The sequence below is a fragment of the Leptonychotes weddellii genome, chromosome 1 (assembly GCF_054177405.1).
Source record: "Leptonychotes weddellii isolate Sample4059 chromosome 1, ASM5417740v2, whole genome shotgun sequence".
In the NCBI taxonomy this organism is placed as follows: Eukaryota; Metazoa; Chordata; class Mammalia; order Carnivora; family Phocidae; genus Leptonychotes; species Leptonychotes weddellii.
In genome coordinates, this window is record NC_138369.1 from 22525015 (window position 1) to 22541989 (window position 16975).

Sequence of the window (16975 nt, forward strand, 5' to 3'; positions counted from 1 at the left end):
AGAAAAGTAGACTGAACTAAGCCTTCTAAAGAAAAGAACTTTGGAAGCTCTTTTTTGTGACACTAAGAAAAATGCACAATCTTTTAAATAATTTCAAAAAAAAAAGATACTTAGCTTATTAATGATTCTTACCGGGGGTTAGAAGGAGAAGGTGGATTCATTTCTTTCTGATAGTGACGACCCTGGTTGACAGGCTGTAAAAAAGACAAACCATTTGTGAGGTGCTCACCAGGGTAATGCTCTTTACATACACTTTCCCAGGCACTATCATTGCTGTCATTTTTTCCTGAGGAACAATCTCAAGAAGGGGCTGTTTATTTCACTGAGGACCTACGGGCTGTTTGGGAGATCCAGCAAATAACAAGGTGGTACACACGAGAAGAAGCAGGTTATTTTAATGGCCAGTCACTGCACAAGATAGCATCTATGGTGCAATTAAAGTTCACGTGTGGACCTTCCTCCTTGTGGAGTTTTTACACCGTTAACATTCATTGATCTTTCCAGCTACAGTAAAATAAAAGGTATCTCATGGAGCTAGCGCTGCACAGCAGGTATCAGCAGTAACTCAGAGACCCAGAGATAAGGATTATATATTTATATCTCCACGTCAGGAAGTCTGCAAGGATAACTTGCACTTTCGCTAATGGAATTACACATGTAAATCTCAGGTCAAAGTGGTCATTTCCCCAAGTGTATAATAAAACCTCAAGCATTAATCAGTGAATTGAAAAAAATGGTGCCAGTACCTAACAAAAATGTGAAATCTCAACTTTTCCTTCCGCGAGGAACGTTTAAGTTACTATTTCAAAATACCGCTAAACAAATGTCCACAATAGCCAAACTGTGGAAAGAGCCAAGATGCCCATCGACAGATGAATGGATAAAGAAGATGTGGTATACACAAACACACACACACACACACACACACACACAGTGGAATATTATGCAGCCATCCAAAGGAATGAAATCTTGCCATTTGCAACGACGTGGATGGAACTGGAGGGTGTTATGCTGAGTGAAATAAGTCAGTCAGAGAAAGACACGCATCATATGACCTCACTGATATGAGGAATTCTTAAATCTCAGGAAACAAAATGAGGGTTGCTGGAGTGGTGGGGGGTGGGGAGGGATGGGGTGGCTGGGTGATAGACATTGGGGAGGGTATGTGCTATGGTGAGCACTGTGAATTGTGCAAGACTGTTGAATCACAGATCTGTACCTCTGAAACAAATAATACATTATATGTTAAAAAAGAAGAAGAAGAAGAAGAAGAAGAAGATAGCAGGAGGGGAAGAATGAAGGGGGGGAAATCGGAGGGGGAGATAACCCTGAGAGACGATGGACTCTAAAAAACAAACTGAGGGTTCTAGAGGGGAGGGGGGTGGGGGGATGGGTTAGCCTGGTGGTGGGTATTGAGGAGGGCACATTCTGCATGGAGCACTGGGTGTTATGCACAAACAATGAATCATGGAACACTATATCTAAAACTAATGATGTAATGTATCGGGATTAACATAACATAATAAAAAAAAATAAAATAAAACACCGCTAAACAACTACATCCCCAAATAAGCTTTAAACTCTTGCCTCCAATGGAATTTGATGTTTTTCCTTTGTTCTACAAAGGGAGAAAATTCCGTTATATCTGATACACATTCTCTTTTCGAACATCAGCTCGCAGGATTTTTCTTATGTGGTTAACAGCCATGTAATTCTAATATGAAAATCATTTTTAACATTCTCATTTTATTACCAGTTGGAATTTGGTATACATTTTTGAATTGCGCTTAAAGGATTTCCATTACTTCCTAACCCAACAGGGTTCGTGTTAAGCTTTTCGGACCCATAATGTGGTCCTACAGTGCTGACCCTGACGAGGAAACAGTATGGCAATGGTGTCTATATACATATAGAGCACATGTCCCTTATTTTCCACATACTCCTTATTTCAGTGGGTCCTAAAATATTAAAGATGTGGGTCATGGGAATTCTTTAGAGTAAACAGTCTTCCTCTATAAATAATCTCTTGGACGTGTTCCTTTAATTTAAATCAAACACCCTGTCTGATAATCACAGTCACTTAGCCTGACTTTCTGTGATGCACCATGAATTTAAATGTTCTCAGATACTTTGGTAATTGAACCGGTATCAATGCCTCGCCATTTCAGTAATAAGAAACAACAGCTGGGAGAACAGTGGAAAGAAAAACATGTCATAAGACATATTTGATCTCACTGGAGAAATAAGACTTCCAGCAATTTGCAAGTGAAATTTCATTTTATGATTTAGGCTTTATTATTTCACAGCAAAAAAGGAATTAGTAAGCAAAGGGCCTAACGGCCTAGATTCTAGAGAATCTCACACTGGTGCAGAAATACTCCCGATAATATGTTCATTGGTATTCGCCCAGTAGTTCAGCTGTACTCAGGCCTCCAGTGAATGGGCCTCCGCCGATTTGCTTCCAGAGGCATTTCCATAACTCTCTATGCATCACAGTTCTGGTATTCAGCAAATTTCCATTTTCTTAATTTTATACTATTAATTCTATTTACACCTGTTTCCAACCCCCTTATTCCAAATGACTTACTCCATCCTCTGGAGACTAGAAATGGCTACAGAATCCTGTCTTGTTTGTGACTCAGCTCTCAGACTACACAGACTGACCCTTTCTGCATTTGCTCATGTCTATATAAAACTGATCCAGTGATGCAAATAGCAAAAAAGAACACAGTCAACAAAAAAGTCACATTTGTGGTGGTTTCTAAGTGTTAGAAAACAACAACAAAAAATAACCAGTGGAAATGTTTCGAAATAGTAACGAGTGCTAACATGAGGGAACAGAAAAGTAAAGGAAAAAAAATCCCGTTAAAATAGTTGTAGGGTAATGGACCTCAGTCTGAACACCCGATTCTTTAACTTCATTTTTAGTATATGTGCTGCCGAAGCGAGCACTCTTTAACTTCATTTTTAGTACTGAAAACTAGTTACCAAGTTGTTGCCCCCAAATATTTTATTCAACAACCCACTTCCATTTAAAGATGGCGTATCAGGGCAGAGCATTCTGGCTGCCGCACGTAGCTGCTGTCCACGGACTTACATGCCCCGACTGCTAGGGACTCAGCTGGGGAAGGATGCAAGTCTTGTTTCGGAGTGGGTATCATACAAAACTGGGTGGCCCCAATTCCCTTTCTTTGTACATGTCTCCTAATTTCATAATCAGACTCAGGGACAGGAGGGGATTACGGCAATGATGCAGCTAAAAAGCTCCTTCAAGGTATTTCAGTTCCCATAACTTTGCTTTGATGCTCTGAAAGGGCAGAGTTTTCACTTGGATGAGGTCTTTTTATTTTCCTAGATCCAAATCAGAACGAAGAAGAATGTGCCTAATGGTTTCTAAAAGCTTTCTGAACATGGTGGGGTTGGGAGGAACATGATGGGATGTCTGAGGCCAGATGTCCCCATCCACAAACAGAACCAGATCTGTTTTGATACATATGCAGCAGTAAACCTATCTGTACTAATCCTAGGTAGGTAATATCCGACGAAAGCACCAGGTAAAAAAAAAAAAAAATTGTTTTTTGACTTTGGAATTCAGCCATATTCAGGGACTACCGTAAGAAGCAGCAAAAGAAGAACAACCAATACCTACAGATAACTATGACAATAATCATAGCACTGGCTGACATTTAATCAGCAAATACTCTGTGTTAAATCCTTGGTAGATATTATCTCATTTGTTCCTCACAGTAATTCTGTGAAACAGACAGGATTGACAACTACATCTAACAGAAGAGGAAATTCAGACACTGGGTGCTAACCCAAGGTCACGCCAGCCAGGAAATAGTGGATCAGAGTTTGAACCCAGTTCACCACAGTTTATCCTCTTAACCATTAGGTTGTAGTGCTTAATCCAGCTCAGAGGTTCACCTACAGTGGTGAATACCAAAGTTTTTGAAAACACGTATGATAAAACTCAGGTCAGGTTATGGCAGCAAAAAAAAAAAAAAAAAAAAAAGTGGTCTGAAATATTTATTTGAGATCTATAAGATGGCCTCCTCACCATAAATTAAATTCATTTGATTTCAATCTTATGACATATCACTATATATTTAAAATTAAAGAAGATAAGTTTTGCCACATTGCTAAATGTGGGACAAACATAAGGTATACTAGATAATATTTTGAGGGACGCCTGGGTGGCTCAGTCATTAAGCGTCTGCTTTCGGCTCAGGTCATGATCCCGGGGTCCTGGGATTGAGCCCCGCATTGGGCTCCCTGCTCGACAGGCGGCCTGTTTCTCCCTCTCCCAGCTGCTCCCACTGCTTGTATTCTCCTGCTCCCTCTCTGCCAAATAAATAAATGAAATAAATAAATAAATAAAATCTTAAAAAAAAAGATGATACTTCAAGGATGAGGAAAGTTTATTTCATGGGGTGACTTTCATAGTCACTAAACACAGAACAACTCACACATTTCAGTATTACATTGACTCTAATATCAGTTTTCATATATCATTTCTATAGTGGTATAAGAACATCTGCTCATCTGATTTATCTGCAGCTTAGCACAATCAACTACTTACCTTTTTAGTTCAGGAGAATTAAAAGAAAACTCATTACACCCAAAAAGAGCTGAGAAGTTAATGAATCTGTAGATCAGAACAAATTAAGACCTATTAACTGTAAAGAGCCTGAAATGCCAATATATTATATACTGGACACGTAGCAGCCAGCAATCATCACGTAAAACGCTGATACGCTGATGAGCAAAGAAATGGAACAGATCCTAGAAACTGAGGACCTTGTCCTTTTGGTGGCGCTGTTGCTATGCGCCAGTGTCAGGAAAACGGAACTCCTAAAATTTGCCACTGAGCACAAGAAGCTTTGCTTTTCCATGATCAAGCTGCTAGAAATCTGGGGGTGAGGGAGAGAAGTGAAGGCTAAATAAAAGAACAGGAGATAAGATAATCCTGCCATGTTAAAAGGTAAAGACGATATTTTCATGGTGTTATGTAAAACCTATGAAAATGGCATAAATGCTACAAGGTTAATCAAGACCGTAAATAACTTGTCTGAGAACCTCACCATATGCTTGTAATTTTATTAAGTGCATTTTGCCTTGTTTTTCTCCAAATACTATGCTGTGCAATGTGCCATGTTGATGGATGCATGCAATGAACATTTTTTTTTTTTAAACAAGCTGAGGAGACTTACATGCTTGATATTAGGTTATGGGAATTCTTGAAGGAATGATGGTTTTAGGTTTTCAGCTTACAAGACAGCGTGCACACGAGTCATGCTTTTCTTGAATCTCAGGTAGAGGCAGGACAGAGAAATAATGAAATATTGAAATAATAAAATAATGAAAGGGCTTATTTGTAAAGCTTTGAGGGGATAAGTCTGGATTTTAGTTTTTAAGCTCACATCAAAACAAGCACAACAGAACCTCTACCTCTCCTTACCGCCCTCAGTAGTCACAAAAAGGGGAAATATCCTAGAAATCTTTTCTCATCACTCAAGTTGCCCTTTGAGGAGAGTAACTTTGGGGGAGCAGCAGGTAACAATGAGCTTACTCTGTTAGGCACTGGGCATGTGCATCCCCTGCACTCATTCAATTCTCACCATGCCGATACGAGGAAGGCCTTTTATGATTCCCATTTTATAGGCCATCGTGCCAGTAAATGGCAGAGCTGGGATTTGAGCTCAGGTTGGCTGAAGCAGTCTAGATTCTTTTGGGCATCGCAAAAAGCTGTTTCCATTAATAGCTACTCTTTTTCCTTAAAAAGAAACCACACACACACACACACACACACACACACGACATGATTTTATGTTATTGTCAATCAAAAGCCCTCATCAAAATAAAATTCATTTAAGAATTCATTATAAGCAACTCCTAGCTCCCTTCCTAAGACTGCCCACAGCCGAGTTTTTGAATAAATCTCATGAGGGCTACTCCTAACAGAAACCCTCCAAAATTGATTACTTGTAGCCTGGTTTCCACAGAAGTTGTAAAGTATTGTTTTAATTGAATTTGGTTCTAAGTTAGAAACTTTGAAAAATTTGTCAAAGGCCAATGGATTTCTCAGTAGGCTTGATTTATTTGGCAAGAGATGCCTACAAAAGCCAATTTGCTATGAGAAATATGGTTACATTTAATTACACTTTTAAATGACTAATTTATTATATCTAAACACCTTTTAAACAGTACATATCACTCTGAACTGTACAGATGCTGAGGAAAGCTGAGGAATCAGAGCTTGTAGTAAACACAATAGATTTCGCTACAGACTCTTCACTTTACTCCACATGGGCTTTCTGGTTTCAGACTACAGCGTGTGTGAAGTCGTTAGGTAAAGATGCTAAATTGAATGTGACCTACTTAAATCTCTGTTTTAAACCCTTGGTCATCAAGCCCTGTCCAGAGAGGGATTTTTCCTTTGTATGTATATTTAATATCCATTTATCAAATCTTGAATGTAAAATATTATCTGCATCGTCCAGGGTTTATTTAAGCAAAGCAAAGCTGATGTTTATTTTGGAATTTTGATGAAAACTACCTTATTGTAGAGTAAAAAAGGATTCTTTTTAATGTTTCTGACTGATTCATTCAGTCGATGACTAATAACCAGAGACTGAGTGTGACCTCATGCCAGGCACTGTGCTCAGCATGCACTTTTGTACTTTGCCTACTTTTGTAGGCATCTCTTGCCAAATAAATCAAGCCTACTGAGCTCACAACCAGGCCTCGGGCACATCACTAACAATGGTTCCCTGATGTGGTAAATGCTAACATTGAGACTGAAGATAATGGGAACCCACAGAAGGAAGGAATAATTCTGTGCAGCGTGGTGGAGTGTAGGAGAGGGTTTCACAAAGCAGTGATGTTTGAGTTGGGCCTTGGAAAACAAGGGAGTGTCCTGGGTAGAGAAGAGGGATGGAGGGTCTCCCCAGGCAGAGGGAAGAGCATGATGAGCAACGAAATGACTGACATGATCTGGACACAGGGCACGGCAGTGACGGGCATGCTGCATGGTGCAGCTAGAGCATGGGGGCCTTCTGGGTGTATGCTGGCTAGGGGTGGATGGTGAGACAAGCAAAGAGTCATTCCAAATTCTGTTCAAGGTGATGGAGAAACAAGGACACTAAGAGGAGATTATCCTGTTCAAGGAGAGACTCCACTCTCACCTCCATAGATTTATTCTGTCCCTTTTCAGAACTTGGAATTCCTTTCCCCCTCTTTCCACATGAGCTTGCATGCATTCTTGAACTCTGACTTAATTGTAGCCTTCTCTGTGAAAATATCCTTGAAACCAAGAGTAGAATCAACTGCTTTCTCTGACGTGGGCCTCTCTTCTAAGAGCTATTATGAAACTCTTCATTCTGTCATCACTCAGTGCCCTGACTTAGAGTGAGATGTTGACTCTCCGCCTCTCTCCAATATGGTGAACCTCTCAAGGCCAGGTCAAGCTTTATTTTTATCCCCAGCATAGTTCACAGCCTATTGTACCGCTTAAAAACAAAAGCAAAAAAACAAGTATGTGGAATGAATTAATGTGAGACAGATAAGCTAGGCTGAGAGTTTAACAGCACCCCAGCTGGTCTTAAGGGTTGCTTCAAGTTAACACACTCCTTACTTGCTGACCGAAGGCCCTTGATTTGTAACCGAACTAACTTAACTTTCTTTGAGATTTGCAGACCACCAGCCTTGAGGAGTGAAGGACCAGAACTTTCCCAGGCCACAGAGGCCAGCAAGTCTGTTGGAAGCCACCTTGGCTTTCAGATGAGTCCAGTAATTTTGTAGCAAGGTGCTGTTCTTTTTCAGGTCACACAAATGATTTTACTCACCTCCCTTTGTGTATCTGCAGACCTTGCCCTCCTTTGCAGGAAGAACACAGTCCTGCACATCGGGAAACAAGAGCTGGACCCCCTTGCACAAGCCCCAAGCACTGAGTTAACGTCTATCTTTGGCATCATCTAGTCTGCATGGAACCAAGATATGTTGCAGGCCACTGTACTCCCCTTGTTTATTAACTGCCTTAAACCCCTTTAAAAACCCCTGGGCCAGGCAGAACCCTCTGAGTTGGCCTGTGGACAAGAGTCTACCTTCTCCCCAGGTGGCTGGTCTCCTGAATAAAGCTCAAACTCCTTTCCAATCCAAACTCATCTGTTGAGTAACGATCTTTCAGGTGACAGGCAGCAGAATTTGGGTTCAGGAACAATAATGTCATTGAGATATTCCTGGCTCTAGTGGCAGAAAGGAAGGTCTGTCTCTCACAATGAGGCCTGGAGAAGGGCTACAGCAGGCTTTGGAGCTATGTCTGGAGAGATCATCAGGTACAAGGTACAAGGATGTGTGCAGAGTGCATTCAGGAAGTTATAACTTGGACCGAAGCATGGAGTAAAAGGTGAGGAACAGTGAGAGATGAGCTGGGGGAGGGGAGCAGGTCTCACACCATGGGGGGCCCTGTATGCCAAACCAAAGAGCCAATGGGAACTAGGAAAGGCTTTATGCAGGGAAGAGGTAAGATTAGATCCGGGCTTTAGGAAGATCACTAGTGTGAATAATAATGACAATAATAATGACAAATAACCTTAATTTACTAAATTAATTACTTATTATGTCTCAGATATAGTGCCAAGTGTTTTAAAAGGTCATGGCTTAGATTTGAACCTTGGCCATTTGACCTCAGAGCAGATGTTCCTCACCATCAGGTGCTTGGATGGGAGGTACAGAGGTACCAGGAGCCTACTGAGGGAACGTGGATGAAAAGTAAAGTGCCAAGGTTATGGTGTTAGGTAGGGAGGGGTAAAATCCTGAGGATTCTTAGGATTTGGAAATGAAGCAGTGGGAGAAATAGAGATGTACTCCAAATTTCTGGTGGAGTGTCACTGTGGATGGCGGCGGCGCCACTGAGATACATGAAAAGCAGGGTACCATTGTGTTAAATAAAGTAATGAGTTCGTTCATTTCTTCTTTTTCACTCTCCCTGTACAACTTCTAAAGAGAAAGGCATGAGCTCTCAGAAAGACCACAATAGTTCTTGTAAATTGCTCTATTTAAACTCTATATGAGCAACAAGATGCAGAGTTCATTAAGAAATGCAATTTTCCATTTGGTGATAGTTCCAATATTGAAATAGACTGAATTTGATGCAGTAATAAACATATCTTATGAATACCAAAAGTGGGCTTTTCAATTATTTTCTCTGTCTAAAAAATAGACTGTTTTCAATTTCTCATTTGGTCAAACGGAGGGGTTATTAAGTTCATTACCATTGGTGTTATTTTTGGCTGTATACTTTTAGAGCAGAGTAGTTGTTGTGCATGAGGACTCTAGTCCTTGCCAGCACAGGACAGTGATGAACACCCGGTATCCAGGGCAACCAAGAGCTCAGCCTTTTCAGTCCATAAATAATCATTCCTCGGTTTGTCCTTTGTAATGTTGGTCTCCAAGCTACTTCACGACAGAATGAGTTCGTTCAGGAGGCCACTGTTCTCTTTCTTACTTTCCATTTAACTGACTGCTGAGGAATATTTTATAAGAAAGGCAATATTTCAATTCCATTGTAAATTGCATTGGCAAAAATCTGCAACTTACTCTTAATGTTCTTAGATCTGCTACAAGGATACTCTGAGTAACCAGCACACAGGGGTGTTCTTGTTGGATGGGTAGATATTCTTTGGCACCAAAGCTGCTGGAGGCCTTATGCATGTTTGAGCATTTAGTTTAATGAAAACATAACTGAGGCAAGGGAAGCCTGGAGGGTGGGCAAAGTAGGGATAAAAAACACTCATGAAAACATCCTTCTTTCCCTACATTGCCTTAGAGTCAATCTGAATTCCTCCTCCATGAAGACGTGTATGTACTTTCCAGAGCAGAAATGTCACCATCTGCTGGATATCCATGGTACCCATTTGGCAAATTAAGTCACACACAGAAGTCACCCCATCATGGTGGTTAGGAGCTCAAACTCAGAGGAGTCATGCCAAGCTAAGTCTGAATCACTACACTCAAGAGTCAATTTTCTCATCTGGAATTGGGAACTTAACAGTGCTTACCACATAAGATAGCAGTAAAGACTGAGTTAGGTAGGGCGCCTGGGTGGCTCAGTCGTTAAGCGTCTGCCTTCAGCTCAGGTCATGATCCCAGCGTCCTGGGATCGAGTCCCACATCGGGCTCCCTGCTCGGCGGGAAGCCTGCTTCTCCCTCTCCCGCTCCCCCTGCTTGTGTTCCTGCTCTCGCTATCTCTCTCTGTGTCAAATAAATAAATAAAATCTTAAAAAAAAAAAAAAAAAAAAAAAAAAAAAAGACTGAGTTAGGTAACACATAGAAAGCCTAGTGCCAGAGCCTCCGAGATTGCTAACGTCTACAAAGATGCTGGAGACTTTGAAAAAAAAATTTCTCGGAAAGAAAATTGTAAAATTAATAAATATTTAATTAGACTCTTAAAACATACATTATCTACTGTCAACTACACTTGAACTCAGGCTTTACCTAATTTTATATAAATATAAATAAATTTTATATTTCCCTTCAAAAATTATACAGTAAAAAAGTAATATTTACTGTTGGATGAAAGTGTATTTTAATATGTTTGATTTGATGTTGAATGTGGCCTTATAGGTAAATATAAGTAAATTATAAGTAAATTTCCTTGGGTTCATGGAGGTCTTAAAATGTCTCTAGGTGTTTAAAGAAATAGCAGCTTTAAATACCACTATTAAAATACTGATTTTACTATTCTGCCTTATGATTTTTTAAGCTGTATAGGACTGTTCTATCAGTGTTTCCACTTTGTCTTTCCAATTCAGCCATAAGATCCCCAAGGCCAGAAGTGGGGAAAATAGACTGAGTCAAAACACCGGGCTCTGCTCTGGGCTCCACCACTGACCAGGTGTGGAAGCTTGGGCCTAGGAGAGTTTAGTTTCTTCAACTGAAACACAGGAAGACTTTGACCTGATCCAACTCCTCGGCTGGTCCATTGTGAGGATGATGGGCCATATTTAAAAGTGCTTTAACTGTATAAACATATGGGAAAAGATAAGCTGTTAAATCGTCTGCAGTGCCTATCACGGCCCTCAGATACTGGGAGCAGCAAACATCTTTTTTGTTCATTCATTTAACAAATACTGAGCCCTCTCTATGTGCCAGGCCTGTGCTAGGAGCTGCGGATACAGTGAAAGACCCAGAATTGACAGTAAAATGATTCCTTTTTGCTTTCAATGTATGTTCGTATATATCACCACATAATGAACATCCATTATCTGAAGGTAAGTAAGACAGCTTACGAAAAGACAATGCCCTCAGACCTAAAACACTAATTCAGAATGGGCTCTGAATATTTCTTTCTTTTATTTTATTTGTAAGTAATCTCTACACCCAATGCGGGGCTTGAACTCAACCCCAAGATCAAGAGTTGCCTGCTCTACTGACTGAGCCAGCCAGATGCTCCTGAATGGGCTCCGAATATTTCTCATGGGCAGCGTTCTCATGTTGGCCCTAGGTTTCCCAGGCAAGGCTGGGCTTTGTTGGAAAGAAGTTTGCTCCTCGTTAAGGCAGTACACAAAGACCCAGAGCCCTGGACTCACTGGTGGCAGGCAGGAGTTCCAGGTGGTCGTGTCGTCGCTGCTGGTACTAATGCTGACGTTACAGTTGTCAACCTGGGATGCGCTCAGGCCATGGGGAGCCCCTGGGTCCTCCAGTTCTTCATTCTGTTGCCGCCGCAGGCTTGCCAACATTTGCAACTCAGATTCACTCATCTGGCTGGGCTGATAGTTTCTCCAATCATATTCCTGAACAAGAGAGAAGAAAGGGACGGAGCAAAGGGTCACTGCCTGTTCTTAATTTATAGATCACCAACACATGCTACTGTACAGCCTTAACCCCTTTGGTGGCTCTCCACTGACCAAGGCCCAGATCCTTAACGTGCCCTTATACAACGCCTGCCCCCCGCCCTGCCTCACCTTGTCTTTTTGCTCCTGGCACATCAGCCACGCCCATTAAAGTCCTCGAGAGCATCAAGCTCGTGTCTGCCTTAGCGCTAGCCTGTGAGGCCCATGTGCTGGCTAACTCCTAGGCGCCCTTTAGGTCCCACATTGTGTCATCTCCCAGGGAAGCCTTTTCTGACAAGCACAAACTGGGGCGGCCCCTCCACTAAGTGTTCTCCTGGAATCAGAAGGTGTTCATTTCTAGCATTCACCAAAATTGCAATTATCTAATGGTTTTGGCATTTGCGGGTGGTCTACAAGCTCTACAAAGGCAAACACTGCCTTACATTCACTGTATTTCCCATGTCTGGTGCTTGACCAGTATTTGACTAAACAAAAATCCAAAAAGTTTTTTTGAAAAGAAAAATCACTTTCCATATAAAAGTCCAGTTTCAACAATACTGATGAATTTCGTCACTGTGAACATGACCAAATACATTCAACTTACAGTAGGTTGAGAATGACTAATGCTGATAAAAGCCATCAAATAATATTTAATCTTAAAATGGGAACATGTAAGTTCTGAAAGCCAGAAAGACCTCACAGCTATAATAAACACTTACACTAATATGGACTTTGCTATACATGTAATCTGTCAGGCATTTTTCCCCCCCATGAATACTACTACGAATCTTTAGAGGCTAATGTAAATATTCTTTCAATGTACAGGGAAGAAATTGTTATATGGAATTTTCAAAACCTTTCCTTTCTCTGTGATCTAAACCAAGTTTGATAGCAAAGGTTAATTTCAACATCGCTGAAATGTTAGCATCACATTTGAGTACTGATTTATATCCAGGACTGCCATATAACTTAAAAACAATCTTGAAATTTTCTTATCCATCTGCAAACATTGGTTGTGCTCAAAAAGGTTTATTTCATGGGGTGCCTGGGTGGCTCAGTTGGTTAAGCCCTGCATTGGGCTCCACGCTGGGCATGGAACCTGCTTGGGATTCTCTCTCTCCCTCCCCACCCTCCACCTCCCTCTCTAAAAAGATAAAAGGTTTGTTTCATGACACATTAGAATTTTTTAGATATTCAAATCTCTACACTTACTTTCTCGGAGGACCCTTTGAGACAGCTACTGCTTTCTCTTCTTTTCTGCCTCACAGGGATATAAAAAGTTAAGAAAATATAATTAAAAAAAAGTCTTGGTGTTCCTATGAACTTTTAAATAAAGCACTATCATTACCATAATTTTGGGATTATCAAAGCTTGTGATCTAATAATGTAACGTAGAGAGTTTCTGGAAAGTTGCTGGTGGAAACTCATTTAAATTTTTACAACTCATGGCTCCAGCCGCCTGGCACCCTGAGAGACTATGCAATCCCTAATAGGAGATTTCATGAATATTTAATATGTTTTGAGAGTTCCTGGGACAAAACAGATAGCATAAGAACAAAATTTATATTTCAATGAAAGACACTAAAAAAAAAAGAAAAATAGCAATAATTTGAATTCAGAAGAAATACTTGGGGGAGCAATAAACACAAGAAAAGATACTTGACATCACTGTCATTAGAGAAATATAAATCATCACCGCAGTGAAATCCCACTCACGACCACTAGGACTGTTATTATACAAAAGTTTGATAGCAACAAACGTTGGTGAGGATGTAAAGAAATTGGAATCCTCACACACTGCCGGTGAAAATGTAAAATGGTGCCATCACTTTGGAAAACAGTTTGGTGGTTCCTCAAAATGTTAAACATCTGCCATGTGGCCCAGCAACTTGCTCCTAGGTATATATCCAAGAGAATTGAAAACATATGTTCATACAAAAACTTGAACACCAATGTTCACAGCAGCACCATTCATAACAGTCAGAAGGTGGAAACAACCAAATGTCCATCAACTGATGGACAGATTCTTGTTTATCCACACAATGGAACGTAATTTGCCCATGAAGAGTCACAAAGTACTGATACACGCGCTACAACATGGATGAACCTTGAAAATATTATGCTAAGTGAAAGAAGTCAGAGACAAAAGGTCACAGACTGTATGATCCCACTTATATGAAATGTCCAGGATGCACAAATCCATAGAGACAGAAAGCAGACTGGTGGTTGCCCAGGACAGAGAGAGCAGGAATGGGTGTGTAGTTTCTTTGGGAGGTGATGCATACGTTCTGAAATTAAGTTGCTGCAGAATTTCGTGGATATACTGAAAACTGAACTGTACTCTTTAAAAAGCTGATTTCTATGGTATATAAGTTATAGCTCCATAAAAACAAGGTAGTCATCAGATGTGAAAACAAGACTAGCAGCCTGACTTCAGGCCCAGCGGTAAACAGTGACTTGCTGGCCTTCGCTTCAGTTTTTCTGCCAAGAAATGGAATGAAGTGTTCCATTGTGTCACCTGGGCATGTCATTTGGCTTGTTGTTGCCAACACACCTTTACAGTGAGAAAGGAAATTTTATTTTCATTTTCACAATTTTTCTTGAGAAAGCTTTAAGATGTGCTAAGTATGATTAATTCATCCATTCATTTTATGTATTTAATCTACAAACCTGTACTGTGCCTCAGGTCCAACCCTAGGTGTTAGGACAGAAAACAAGAGAGAATGGGAAGCAGTTAAGCCAGACAGATCTGGGTCTGGGCCCTTGTCCCACTGGTTACCAGCTGGATGTGACTGGGCAAATTAACCTTTCCGTGCCTCAGTTTCTTCATCTGTAAAATGGAACTATAGTATATACCTCACTTGATTTTCAATGGGCTAAATGAAATAATGCATGTAAAATACTTAGCATAGTACCTGACAAACAGCTATATGAAGGGTCTCCAAACTTATGATGTGCACCTTTATGAAAAAATGTTTGTGTATGTACCTTCTAATATATGTTTGTTTATAAATGAAACACATGGGTACCTGGGTGGCTCAGCTGGTTAAGTGTCTGCCTTCGGCTCAGGACATGATCCCAGTGTCCTGGGATTGAGCCCCATGTCAGGCTCCCTGCTCAGCGGGGAGCCTGCTTCTCCCTCTCCCACTATTGTTCCCCCTGCCTGTGCTTTCTCGCTCTCTGTCAAATAAATAAATAAAATCTTTAAAAATAAATAAAAATAAACAAAACACATGTATAGCTATATTAAACTAGTATGCATAGTATAAAACATACAGAAAATAGAAATTAAAATGGTTGAGCTTAAAAAAATGGGAATAGTTTCAATATTTTCTTCAAGCCCAGTGGATGGTTTTTGGTGCACACCTCCTTGGGTGAGTACATCCTTCTTAGGAGGACCGCTGAGTTGGCCATCAATACATGTGCTCCCTGTTATTATTGTTCTTTCTTCTCATTTTCTCTGTTCTCCCCTCCCCCAGTCTCTCATCTATTCTGTACTATGTCAGGAGCTGGGAGTATAAAGAAAATAAGACACCCCGCCCTGTCCTCATGGAGCTCACAGTCAAGAAAGGGAGACATAACAGGCATTATAAGTCAGAGTGTTATATGTACCCAGATCAACACTACAACACAGATATGTCTAAGATGCTTGAGGAATGCAGCTTGGCAGTGACTAACTGCCCCGCAGATTTGGAAGATGCCTCGCAGGAGTCCAAGGTGGCATTGATGGTAATTAAACTTGTTAACAAAGGGAATGAGTGGTCTTCAGAGGGAGTGAAGTCTCTCCACCGCTGGAAGTACTGAAGCAGAGGCTGGGGAAATGGCGCCTGCCGGGAATACTGCAGTCATCTGCAGTGTTGAAAATGCACCGATCAGTTCATTCACTAGTAAGTACCTACAAATACTTACTGAGACCCTATTATGGGCCAGGAACTGTTGATGATCAATCTGCTCAGAACTCTGAATTTCCATGAATTTATTTCCTACAACAGTAAAATGTATTCTGACAACATGTTGGAAGAGCAGGCGAAAATGAGCTGAGAGAAAGAAGTGACTTTTTCCAGGGTCATGGATGGAGCAACTGGTGGCAGAGACAGGTAATTAACTTAGTCCCCCGATACAGTCTTGATTTGTAATCTCTTAAGCCATTTCAAAATCACCGGAAAGGCTAAATCATTTAAATTATATATTTTTCAAAAGAAGGCTTGCAAGAAAGTCTTCACATTAAAGGGGACTCCAGCACAAGATGGCATCTAACTAAATTATACAACTTGTGAGAGACAAGTGTCCTATCTAATTCTGTCTCCAAAAGGTTCAAAATGTTACGTATAACCCAATTTTGTCTCAAAATATCCTTGTAGGAAAGAAGGGAGACATTATCAGTCGGATTTGTTTTAGGAAGGAGGTAATGGGCTCTAGGCTATACAATTCAGCTGTGCTCAGATTCCCAAGCAAGTTCTTCCCTCATGAAACCAGTCGAACCACTCTTCTTTTGATCTTCAGACATTTTTAGAAGCCTAACACAGTGAAGTCAGAGAGACAAGTGAGATGTGGCCCCTGCTTTCACAGGCCTTACAATCTAGTAGGACAATCAAGAGCTAGAAAGAAATGAGCAGGGGTGCCTGGGTGACTCAGTCGTTAAGCGTCTGCCTTTGGCTCAGGTCATGATCCCAGGGTCCTGGGATCGAGTTCCGCCTGGGATCGAGTCCTGCATCGGGCTCCCTGCTCCACGGGAAGCCTGCTTCTCCCTCTCCCACTCCCCTTGCTTGTGTTCCCTCTCTCACTGTGTCTCTGTAAAATAACTAAATAAAATCTTTAAAAAAAAATGAGCATAAAATAAGGCAGCATAAGGGGTACCTGGGTGGCTCAGTTGGTTATGTGTCTGACTCTTGATCTCAGGGTTGTGAGTTCAAGCCTTGTGTTGGGCTCCACAATGGGCATGAAGTCTACTTAAAAAAAAAAAAAATGTAGCATATAACTGGGTATAGTACTAGTTCATCACACAGAGTCTTGATGATGATTAAAAGGAAAACGGGTAATTCCAGCAAGATGATAAAACACAACAAACAAAAGTAACCTTACAACTTGATGCTCTTTGCCTAATTTCTCTTCTCAAGATATTACGGCAGAATAGCTTAATC

The 16975-nt window shown here is 40.8% G+C and overlaps 1 protein-coding gene across 1 annotated transcript in view; it reads right to left on the reverse strand.

Annotated features, from left to right (window-relative positions):
- The window catches only part of LOC145721580 (protein CFAP20DC-like), a 58973-nt gene extending 43884 nt beyond the window's left edge, over positions 1-15089 (reverse strand). Inside the window, exons 1-3 of the mRNA XM_081819972.1 lie at positions 13047-15089; positions 11592-11795; positions 133-194 (exon numbers count right to left, since the gene is read on the reverse strand). Of these exons, the coding sequence (XP_081676098.1) occupies positions 133-194; positions 11592-11762 (233 nt within the window). The 5' untranslated portion in view covers positions 11763-11795; positions 13047-15089. The remainder of the gene's footprint in view (positions 1-132; positions 195-11591; positions 11796-13046) is intronic.
- Between the last annotated feature and the right edge of the window lie 1886 nt (positions 15090-16975).